At 44.6% G+C, this 12,238-nt stretch overlaps 1 protein-coding gene across 2 annotated transcripts; it reads left to right on the forward strand.

Annotated features, from left to right (window-relative positions):
* The first annotated feature begins 399 nt into the window (after nt 1-399).
* Nucleotides 400-8,929, forward strand: LOC141075837 (uncharacterized). 2 transcript variants are annotated; one of them, XM_073562981.1, is made up of 2 exons: nt 400-8,013; nt 8,648-8,929. In XM_073562981.1, exon 1 carries the CDS (start codon nt 3,245-3,247, stop codon nt 4,241-4,243), a length of 999 nt encoding a protein of 332 aa, XP_073419082.1. In that variant the 5' UTR covers nt 400-3,244; the 3' UTR covers nt 4,244-8,013; nt 8,648-8,929. The 2 variants fall into 2 exon arrangements, with proteins under 2 accessions (XP_073419082.1, XP_073419083.1); XM_073562982.1 differs by having other exon boundaries at nt 400-8,007.
* Nucleotides 8,930-12,238: the final 3,309 nt, after the last annotated feature.

Below are 12,238 nucleotides of genomic sequence, written 5' to 3' on the forward strand. Positions count from 1 at the left end.
GTGCTGGCATACATTTTTATATCCCTGATCACAGCACCATAGGCATGAAATTAACTGTATTAAAACATACCTTCAACTCTTAGGGTGTGTGCACACGCTGTGGATTCTACTGCGGATCCGTGGCGGTTTTGGCCCTGTGGATCTGCAGCAGTTTTTGCTGCGGTGTACAGTACCATTATGACCTATGGAAACGAAAATAGCAGTGCACACGCTGCTGAATTTTCCATGCGGATTTGTTGCGGTTTCCAATCCGCAGCATGTCACTTTCTGTGGAATCCGCAGCGGATTCACACCACCTCCATTGTAGAGGTGTGAAACCACAGGGCTAAACCGCAGATCTTTTGACCTGCAGATTTATTCGGACTCCCATGACAGCACCACGAGAGAGGGGATCCGCCCTTTAGGAACAGGAAACCTACAGATACAAAAGGGCGGCACCTCTCCCATGCATCAGTTGGTTTCCTGTTCCTAAGTTGTAAACAGCGACAAGCATCACTACCGCCCTTGATTGTGGCACTGGTAAGTGATCTTCGTGAAAGTTCACTCAGTGACGAGTGACGGGACCCCCTTCTGTGTTTTATTCTAGGGGAAGAAGGCTACAAGTAAAACTAAACACAGGGAATGCGCACTCTGTGCATCCCCATTACCAGGCTCATGCCCCAAAAAGTTGTGCCCCCCCCCTGTATTCAGCAGACAGTGGCGGAAGAGTCGCCCGCGGTAGCGGCGAGTTTAAGGGACATAGTCAGGGCAGAGATGAAGGAAACCCTAAGGTCTTTGTCCCAGCCGGAAAGTCTAAGGGGCGGGGTCCCGGTGGAGTCTGATTCCTCGGCAGAATGGAGGAGAAGTAGAGACTCCCAGGCTTCATCTCCCTCGTCCTCCTCAGGAGAAGAGGACTCTGGGCGGTTTTGTTTGCCACTTGACCGAGTAGACAAGCTGGTCAAAGTAGTCAGAGGGACAATGGAAGTAGAGGAGCCTAAGCCCCAGTTATCCATGCAGGATGTCATGTTCGGGGGGCTGGAGCAGAGGAAGCGTAGAGTCTTCCCATTAAATCAGAAAATCCAGGATCTGATCAGAGAGTGGGGGAAAAAACTGATAAAAGAGGGTCGCTACCACCAGCCCTCAAACGCAGATATCCCTTCGACAATCCGGCAGTGAATACTTGGGACAAGGCCCCCAAATTAGATGCAGCCATTGCGAAGGCATCGAAAAGATCCTCGCTACCCTTTGAGGACATGGGATCCCTTAAAGATCCCCTAGACAGGAAGGCAGATACCTTCCTTAAGAATACCTGGGAAATGGCTGCCGGGTCCTTAAGACCAGCAGTGGCATCAACATGCACGGCCAGGTCCATGATGGTCTGGTTGGACCAGTTGGAGTCGCAATTAAAACAGGGTACGTCGAGGCAAACAATTCTTGGGGGCCCTACCAACAATCCAAGAGGGAGCAGCCTTCCTAGCAGATGCCTCGGCAGATGCAGTAAGAATGGCCGCCAGGGCAGCAGGTCTCTCTAATGCGGCTCGTAGAGCCCTGTGGCTAAAGTGCTGGCAGGGAGACATTCAGTCCAGGGCGAAGCTCTGTACTATTCCATGTGAGGGTGAATATTTGTTCGGCGCAGTCTTGGACATACTGCTTGAGAAGGCTGGGGACGACAAGAAAAAATTCCCAAATCTCTGGTCTGCGTCCTACCGACGTCCATTTGGTAGAAGGAGATTCGGTCAGGGGAGAAGGCGCAATTCTTCGCCTATTAGTGACCGTCCCAGATGGGAAGATAGAAGGAGAAGAGGTACGGGCTACATGTTCAGACGCTCGTCGAGAGATCGAAAGAGACAGAATCAATGACTAGTAATTCCCGTGGGGGGCAGACTGTCATCCTTCCTCCCGGCATGGTTACAGATTACAAATAGTGACTGGGTGCGCAAGGTAATATCCACCGGGCTTAGATTGGAGTTTACCCAGGTCCCGCGGGATACCTTTAAACCAACTCCTATAAGATCTTCACCCCTCGAACAAGCAGCTTTAGAAGCGGAGGTCTTGAGCCTATGCCAGAAAAACGTCCTGATAGAGGTTCCAGAATCTGAGAGAGGAAGAGGGTTCTACTCTCCCTTATTCCTAATCCAAAAACCTGATAAAACATAAAGAACGATTATTAATTTACGTTTCCTTAATGAGTTTTTGGTTAATCGTACTTTTAAGATGGAGTCCATCAATACAACAATAAAAATATTGTTTAAAGGGTGTTTTATGGCAGTCATAGATTTGAAAGATGCATACTATCATGTACCTATCCATGCAGATTTCCAGCAGTACCTGAGAGTGGCGGTTTCAGTAGACGGCACAGTCCGGCATTATCAGTATAGAGCCCTTCCCTTTGGGCTCTCAGCAGCGCCCCGGGTATTTACAAAAATAGTGCCCGAAGTTATGGCTCATTTACGGGAAGTTGACATCTTAATTGTTCCATATTTAGATGATTTTTTGATTGTGGGAAAATCGGTGGGCCATTGTATATCCCAGATAGAGCTAAGTCCAGGTTAGAAAACCTCGGATGGATATTAAACTACGAGAAATCCCGACTCCAGCCCTTAAAGATACAGAAGTTTCTAGGCTTACTATTAAATTCAGAAACTCAGCAGTGTCTGTTGCCATTGGATAAATTGCAAAAGATACAGCAGCAGGTTCTTCGGGTGATTGATAATCCTTCTATGACCCTCAGACAGGCCATGTCCCTGTTAGGCTCTCTAACCTCATGCATCCCAGCAGTCAGGTGGGCTTAATTCTATACTAGAGCCCTTCAGAAGGACGTCCTGGTTAATAGCAGGGCCTTGGAAGGCTCCTTACAGGGTCGAGTGTTGCTAAGCCACTCAGCTGTTACATCGCTTAGATGGTGGCTCGATGACGAGAACCTAGCCTCAGGGGTGCCCTGGATAACGCAGATAACCCAAATCATAACCACAGACGCTAGTCCCTTCGGTTGGGGGGCCCATATGGGGGACATAGTGGTACAGGGACATTGGGATTCTGATGCTGAGATCTCATCCAACCAGAGAGAGCTATTGGCGATGGAGCGGGCAGTCAAAAAACTCATTATGTACCTACAGGGCCATCACGTGAGGATACTCTCGGACAACCAGGTAGCGGTAGCATATGTCAACCACCAAGGTGGAACCCGCTCCGACGCCCTGATGCGGATAACAGAACGTCTCCTCCAGATAGCAGAGGAAAGTTTTTTTTTTTTTTTCTATCTTTAATGGCGCTCCACATCAGAGGAAAGGACAACGTGAAGGCAGACTTTCTAAGCCGCAAGGCTCTAAAGCAAGGAGAATGGGCTTTGAACAGGGATATTTACCACCAAACTGTCCACAGATGGGGGCAGCCAGAGGTAGACCTCTTTGCCACCAGAGAAAACAGGAAAGAAAAATCGTTCTGCTCTCTGAATCCCAGGGAAAATCCACTGGCAGTGGATGCCCTCCTGATAAGATGGAACTTTTCTCTGGCATACGCCTTCCCGCCATTAAATCTTCTACCTCTGGTAGTAAGGAAGATCAGGGAAGATCGGGCAAGAGTCATATTAATTGCCCCCTTTTTGGTCCAGGAGGACATGGTTCGCATGGTTGAGGACCATGTCGGTAGGCGATCCCTGGGTACTGCCCAACCTTCCGGATCTCCTCTACCAGGGGCCAGTCAGCCTCCCACAAGTAGCGTGACTCCATTTGACGGCGTGGTGTTTGAGAGGACACTATTAAAGGATAGAGGGTTCTCCAAGAATTTAATTGATACCCTCCTAAAAAGCAGGAAACTAACTACCACTAACATCTATGCTAGGACCTGGAAGCGATTCCCATCCACCTTTCAGTTTGATGTCAGAGATGGAATTCCCACGAAACATATTCTGGAATTTCTCCAGAAGGGTCTCGAATTGGGTCTCTCCACAAGTACATTAAAAGTACAGGTTTCAGCCTTAGGAGCCTTGTTTGCATGTGATATTGCCAATAACTATTGGGCAGCAAGGTTCATCAAAGCGGCGGCTAGATCGAGACCCATACACAAGGACAGATGTGTGCCTTGGGACTTAAACTTAGTCCTTACAGCCATGACAGAGAGTCCGTTTGAACCTTTGGATTCTGCCTCATTAAAGATTATATCTCTTAAGGCAGCATTTCTGGTAGCGATAACATCCGCACGTAGAGTGAGCGACATACAGGCACTTTCCAGATTGCCCCCCTTACACAGAGTTCTAACAGGATAGAGTAATCCTAAGGCCAGATCCAGCATACCTTCCCAAGGTAGCATCACAATTTCACAGGACACAAGAGATAGTTCTGCCTTCCTTCCTCCCTAATCCGACCAACCCTAAGGAGCAAAAACTTCAGGCATTAGATATTAGGAGATGCTTACTTAAATATTTAGCAGCCACGGATCCTTGGAAGAAGGAGAATGCATTATTCCTATCCTTCCAAGGTCCCAGGAAAGGTTGTAGGGTATGGAAATGCACATTAGCAAGGTGGATTAGGGAGGCTCTCTCTCTTGCCTACACAGCAGGTGGAGGTCCGGCTCCGCAGAACTTGAGGGCGCATTCCACTCGTGCCATGGCATCATCTTGGGCAGAAAGATCTGGAGTGTCAATTGATCAGATATGTAAGGCGGCCACCTGGTCATCTCCTTCCACCTTTTTAAACCACTACCGGTTAGACATGGGTGCCTCCTCAGATCTCACCTTTGGGCTAAGGGTGCTGCAGGCTGTAGTCCCTCCCTAAGTTAGTTTACATCTCTGTAATTCTCTCGTGGTGCTGTCATGGGAGTCCGAATAAGGTATTAAGTTACGTACCGGTAACGGTATTTTTCGGAAGCCCATGACAGCACCCTTAGTTCCCTCCCTTGTTCACATATAGGGGTGCACGCCTTTAGAAGATTGTCCACAATTTACTTTATGTGGGAGATGGTATAAAAATATTTCTGGTAAATGGGGTAGATAGGTTGTATATATTATATGTTGTGTACTAACCATGGTAGCCTCTCAAGCTCTGTAATCCAACTGATTCATGGGAGAGGTGCCGCCCTTTTGTATCTGTAGGTTTCCTGTTCCTAAAGGGCGGATCCCCTCTCTCGTGGTGCGGTCATGGGCTTCCGAAAAATACCGTTACGTAACTTAATACTTTCCGCAGGTGAATCTGCAGCGTGTGCACACAGCCTTAGAGGACGGAGTTTGGGATTGTGAACTTGTGACAACTTTTGAAACAGTGCAGGAATGAATGTGTCGCATGGATTTGTCTTTTTATATCAATTAAGGAATTTGCTCCTCAGACTTTGTGGGGGACATCAGACCAATAAATCTGTAATACTCCTTATCTATGATCTGTCGGAATGTTTATGGCCATAACCGTGTATCCCTGTCCCACAGTGATAGTTCAGCTTAATGCAATATTTAGATTTGAGAGTCCTCAGTGGTTGATACCATATTTTCAGTTAGCCATTAAAAGGTAACACATTGCAAGCTTTCGAGACTACTCGGGTCTCGTCATCAGGCTAGACTAATACAACATCTGAAGAATCACATATTTATGCACAGAAATAACACAATAGATGAGACAAGTGACATGCAGCAGAATTGTCATTATGGGAGAGGGATAAACCTAAATATTGGAACTGTTCATAGATGAGGAGTGTGAAAGTTTTATTGTTCTGTGTTGTGTGATGACCCCAGAAGGCCTTTTTCAACTAGGTAACAAGGCATCCTGAAGACTAAACTGGCTCCTTAGGGAAACTTGTAGTCCTTGCCCCAATAGGTGACTCAGCTCTCCAGCCTCTATTTGTAATGTGGGCCAGCCTTTTCATCCTTGGTTTGATAAGTAAAAATCCATGTATGTAAAGTCTAAGTAGCTGTCATGACACATGTACGTGTATATACAGTCAGTTGTCATGACGCTTGAAGTCACATCAGGAGGCCGTGTGGCTCTGTAGTCGTCTCCACCTCCCCACAGCCCCAACACAGCATTCCACACAGTGCACCGCAGCCCTCACACAGCCTCCTCCATCCTCTGAAAGCTTCACACATCATCCTCCATCTTCTGAAGGCTTCCCACTGCCCCCTCCATCCTCTGACGGGCTCCCACTGCCCCCTCCATCCTCTTCCATGACAGTTCAATCCCTACCAGACGGTGCGTGACTTAAGGATTCAACTGACAGGCAGATCGAATCACTGGCTAAATCTGTTTGAGTCAACCGGCGCTTCTGTCCCAGCTTTGCCTCCACATGGGTGGCGAAGGCCATCTCAGCCTGGGCCAAGATACTTCATAAGGGGATCTTGACGTCAGCAACTCAAGATGAGCTGGCGGAGTTAGCGCACCAAATTGATCATGCTGGCAGATACCTTCTAGCTGCCTCCTTGGATTCAGCCACTTGTTCAGCAAGAGTGAACAGCAACATCGTGGCCATACGCCACATTCTTTGGTTGAAAACATGGAATGCAGACACCACCTTAATGTCGCTCATTAATCTAGCCTTTCAAGGTGCAAGGCTAGACCAGATAATTTTCTGATGCAACTGGGGTTAAAAGCACCTTCCTCAATCTAGACACAATCGCTACCTGACTATGCCTACCTACATGAATTCCTGACTGACTACCTGACTATGTGACTACTGTCACGATCCATTTTTGGATCTGTGGCAGATCTGGGCTCATAGTAAAACTTTTTTTCCTTTCAGGCCATCGGGGATTAATAGTTTTTGCCCCGGTGGCTGCTGGTGTTACTGCATTATTAGTTTGTCTTCTGGTGAGCCCCCCCGGTGGCCGCTGGTGTTACTGCATTGTGATTACCTATGAAGGTGGAAGCCACTCCCACCTTCCTACATAAGCTCACCAGGTGCACCAACTAACTGTTGGTGATATTGTTTCTCTTTTGGAGACCAACCAAGCTGGAATTCAGGAGCTGACAGATTTCTGTGGATCTTCAGTTGTCTGCTGCTCTCAAGTGCCTTTCTCTGCTACTTGGAGCTTTGGCAGCAGACAAAGCTAAGTTCATGTTTTAAGTTGCTTTAATACCGAGGTGTCTGTATTAACCTTTCCCTGGTTTTTGGTGCAGTTTACTTTATTCCCTGCCTCACCCCCTGGGGAGGGGGTTGGGGGTTTAGTTCAGGGCTGAACAGGAGAGGGGACAGGTCAGAGACTTGGGCCTCACTAACTTTAGTATACACCCAAGTTAAGGAAAGTCAGGGACCCCCTTAGTCTTAGGGGCAGTTCAGGGGCCCTAGTTCCACATCCCCTGTTTTCCCTTACTGCCCTGTGAAGACTACCTGACTATGTGACTCCCTGACTGACCAATTATGTGACTGTTTTGTTGTTCATTTCCGCTACATTATTCTGCAGTTACTATATTGCCATGTTTACAATTTACAAAATGGTGGAACAGTAAGCACCAAAGGCGTACAACACTGAAATGTCAGTCATGATGGCATAAACATTTTATTTTCATTTCTAACAGATAAAAAAAAAAAAAAAAAAAAAAAAATCTAGTCAAATAAGACATTGTAATGTCAATCAAGTTAGTAGTAGATCAATGGTGAGAAAACAATATAATACATCACAAAGTGGTAATATGTAAGAGCAAACAACATGTAAGGATAATTAGTAAATATCCCCTATACCATAGTACAGAGATATGGTGTGCATAGTAGCCAAAAAGCTTGATCTCAATGAATAAAAATGGACAGTAAAGGGTATAGCCCCAAGATGGTGCCAAGGTACAGAAACAGTCTTCTCACGCCTGAAGGATAGATCACTTTGCTGATGAATACAAATATGCTTCTGCTGCATGAGTTATCTGTGAATATTGCCCTTTCTATATTTTAACTGTTCTGTTGTTTGTTTCCACTACATTATCCTGTGGTTACGATGCTGCCATGTTTACAATTTCCAAAATGGTGGAACAATGAGCCCCAAAAACAGAGGATCGGACGTCTCATTCATCCAGATGATGTGTGTTCATTGATGCTCGCCTGCAGGACACAGAAAAGGTAAAGGTCAGTGATCTTCATTACACACTGGTTACTTGTACTATACATCAATCGCAAAGCATGTCTGTTGTTCTGACCTACAGAGAGGAGCAGTTGCTGGCAATGTCGCATTTACAGAATACTTACAGAGCACATGCAGAATTATCAGATAATGTGCCCTTTACCACGGGAATGCATTCTCATGATACTGATGATTTGGTCATGGTGATTTGCCACAAACATTGGGACAATTGTTGCAATTCACATTCCCTGTGCAGTGTTGGAGATCAGACAACCCTGATCTCTGTTCCATAACCCTTTATAAAAGCTGGATATCTGAGAAAAGGCCAGAGAGCAGCAGGACTCCGGAGCTCAGAGTCCAGCCTTTCTATGCACCTGTGAACAGCCCAAGTAGACAACTCAGGTATTCAGCCTGGTTTAGCAGACTCCCAGGGGCCACTGAGATCTTAGGCTTCTCACAGGGCTGCATTGGTCTCTGTGTAACTTTTTTATAGTACTGTGCATTAGGGGTATCTACAGAAAGGAGCTGTAGAGAACTGTGATCAAGGTTCATTATAGTGTTTAAACATTGATTAGGCATCAATCATGGAGCTGCAGAGGACATTTTATACATATATAATGTTTTTTGTTTTTTTTTAAGGAATGCTGTGTAGTTCTTTAATGCCCCCTGTAAACAGCTCTGTCAAAGTGAATGTACTATAATGGATTTGCTACCTGAAATCCTAGGCGCCACCAATTTAACACTTAAGAAGCATTCTTTAGGGTAAGTTCACACAGGGTGTTTTTGATGCTGCTTTTTCTGCAGCAAAACCTGATTTCTTTGCAGGAAAGAAGCTGCGACAAACGCTGGTTTTGGTGCTTTTATTTTTTTTTTTTGGTGCATGTTGTGTGGTTTGTTGTTGGGGGTTTTTTTTTTTTTTTTTTTTTTTTTTTGTGCAAACTAATAAAATTGGTCCCAGAGGGAAAAAAAACTTCCTGTAGAACTGTACCTCCTTTTGAAAAGTTGGCAATTTAAGTGCAAAAAACACTGACAGGGAGGGGGATGGTAAAATCGGACGGATGATGGACTACCTGACAGATGGGCCAATTATGTGACTGTATTGTTCATTTCTGCTACATTATTCTGCAGTTACTATATTGCCATGTTTATAATTTACAAGATGGTGGAACAGTAAGCGCCAAACTCATGTCACTCTGCTGCATGAGTTATCTGTGAATATTGCCCTTTCTATATTTTAACTGTTCTGTTGTTTGTTTCCACTACATTATCCTGTGGTTACGATGCTGCCATGTTTACAATTTCCAAAATGGTGGAACAATGAGCCCCAAAAACAGAGGATCGGACGTCTCATTCATCCAGATGATGTGTGTTCATTGATGCTCGCCTGCAGGACACAGAAAAGGTAAAGGTCAGTGATCTTCATTACACACTGGTTACTTGTACTATACATCAATCGCAAAGCATGTTTGTTGTTCTGACCTACAGAGAGGAGCAGTTGCCGGCAATGTCGCATTTACAGAATACTTACAGAGCACATGCAGAATTATCAGATAATGTGTCCTTTACCACGGGAATGCATTCTCATGATACTGATGACTTGGTGATGGTGATTTGCCACAAACATTGGGACAATTGTTGCAATTCACATTCCCTGTGCAGTGGTGGAGATCATACAACCCTGATCTCTGTTCCATTACCCTTTTGTATGTACCAATAAAAGCTAGATATCTTGGATAAGTCCATTGAGAGGCTAAACTCCGTAGCTCAGAGTCCAGCCTTTCTATGCATCTGTGAACAGCCCAAGTAGACAACTCAGGTATTCAGCCTGGTTTAGCAGGCTCCCAGGGGCCACTGAGATCTTGGGCTTCTCACAGGGCTGCAATGGTCTTTGTATCTTTTTATAGTCCTCTGCATTAGGGGTATCTAGAGAATTGTGTTCAAGGTTCATTATAGTGTTAAACATTGATTAGGCCTCAATTATGGAGCTGCAAAGGACATTTTATACATATTTTTAGGAATGCTGTGTAGTTCTCTAATGCCCCTGTAAATAGCTGTCAAAATGTAATATAATGGCTTTGCTACCTGAAACCCTAGGAGCCACCAATTTAATACTTCTTAACAGCATTCTTGAGGGTAAGTTCACACAGGGTGTCTTTGATGCTTTTTCTGCTGCAAATTTCTTTGCAGGAAAGAAGCTGTGACAAAAACACAGGTTTTGGTGAATTTTGTTTCTTTTTTTTTTTTGTAGTACTTGTGCAAACTAATCAAACTGAATGACCCCAGAGAAATTTAAAACTTCCTGTTGAACTGTACCTCCTTTGAAAAGCCGGGAAATCACACTGACAGGGATGGGGATAGTGTGATTTTTACCAACAGGGATAGAAATGGTAACATCAAATCGGACTGACGACTATGGTGACTATGCTACTGACTGACTACCGGACTATGGTGACTATGCTACTGACTGACCTGGTGACTATTCTACCGACTGACTGACTACCCGACTATGGTGACTATGCGACTGACTGACCGACTACCGGACTATGGTGACTATGCTACTGACTGACCTGGTGACTATGCTACTGACCTAGTGACTGACTACCCGACTATGGTGACTATGCAACTGACTGACTGACCGACCTACTGACTGACTGACTACTGGACTATGGTGACTATGCGACTGACTGACCTACTGACTACCGGACTATGGTATTTCTCTGTTTTTTATGTAGTTATTTTTTATTTTTTCCTAGTTTTTATGTATATTTTTACTTTACTTTTTTTCTTTTTTCCCTTATTTACATTATGCAACATATAAATTGCTGCCATATAACGCGCATTTGTTTCTTTTTATCTAGTGATACTGCATTGAGGGATCAGCCACATTGAAGGAATGAATCACCACTGAATATATCGCTTCATCTATACTGCGTTCCACTACTTCCGGTTGCGGGCAGTCTCTATGACGCACTTCCGGTTTGCGCTCCATGGAGCGTTTCACCCCTCACTTTCGGTCTCTCCCCAGGTGTTAGTTCACACCAGTGCGCAGGTGCGCGCACTTCCATCGGGTATATATACCGGCGGTATACAACCGCTAGTAGCGCTTATTTTTTCTAATGGCAGCATACAACTGACAGCGCATGTTTTTCTGCACATGACGATTCTCACAGCCCCACATGGTAAGCACTATTGCATTACTTTTTTTACACTTTTTCTGCTTTTGTGAATGTCAGTACGACTGCTCAGTCTCTGTTTTAGGAAGCAGTATAGTCTATTTAGATTAACCGATGTATTGGGTGAATCTTAATAATATTATTCAAGCTGTTAGACATATATTAGGTCATTGAGTATTTCTGCTCTACTAGCTATTTATCCTTTTTCTTCCCCCCCCCCCCCCCCTTTTTTTTTTTTTTTTTTTTCTCTGATATCAGTCTTTTGGGCATTTTTTCCACTTACTTTTGTGAATGATATTAGCTAAATGATGTTTTTGGAAGATCTTCTCAGTAACCCGTACATTGGGAGTTCCATTTGTAATTGTATTTCTCTATATTATGCTGTAGGATATTTTTGGTGTTGTCACATTTGGGATATTTTACCTCTCTGAAATTAGCATATGGTTACTATGTGTTCTTATTTTTGTGACCACTAGATAAATATGATGCGTATATGATTCACTTTAGTATAATCTGGTTTCCTGTGTAGATCTAGTCTTCATTGATAGTATTTTGATAGGCGTTTTGAGAACCAGCTTTGTTTTATTTATTGTATTTATGTATTTTTTGTTTTCTTTTTTCTTTCATTGTGTCATTTTCAGTCTGAAGAAGGTCCATTGTAGAGACCGAAACGTTATTGAATGTACATCATGTGGATTATTAAGCTGTGAAAAATAAAAAGGACTTCTTTTTGCATTTGGGAGTGCCGGATTTTTTTCTTATATGGTGACTATGCTACTGACCTAGTGACTGACTACCCGACTATGGTGACTATGCAACTGACTGACTGACCGACCTACTGACTGACTGACTACTGGACTATGGTGACTATGCGACTGACTGACCTACTGACTACCGGACTATGGTGACTATGCTACTGACTGACTTACTACCCGACTATGCGACTGACCTACTGACTGACTACCTGATTATGCGACTGACTGACTACCGGACTATGTGACTGACCTACTGACTGACTACCGGACTATGGTGACTATGGGACTGACTGACCTAATGA

This window comes from Dendrobates tinctorius, unplaced genomic scaffold, assembly GCF_039654945.1.
Source record: "Dendrobates tinctorius isolate UK_male_01 unplaced genomic scaffold, ASM3965494v1 ptg000375l, whole genome shotgun sequence".
NCBI classification, from domain to species: domain Eukaryota; kingdom Metazoa; phylum Chordata; class Amphibia; order Anura; family Dendrobatidae; genus Dendrobates; species Dendrobates tinctorius.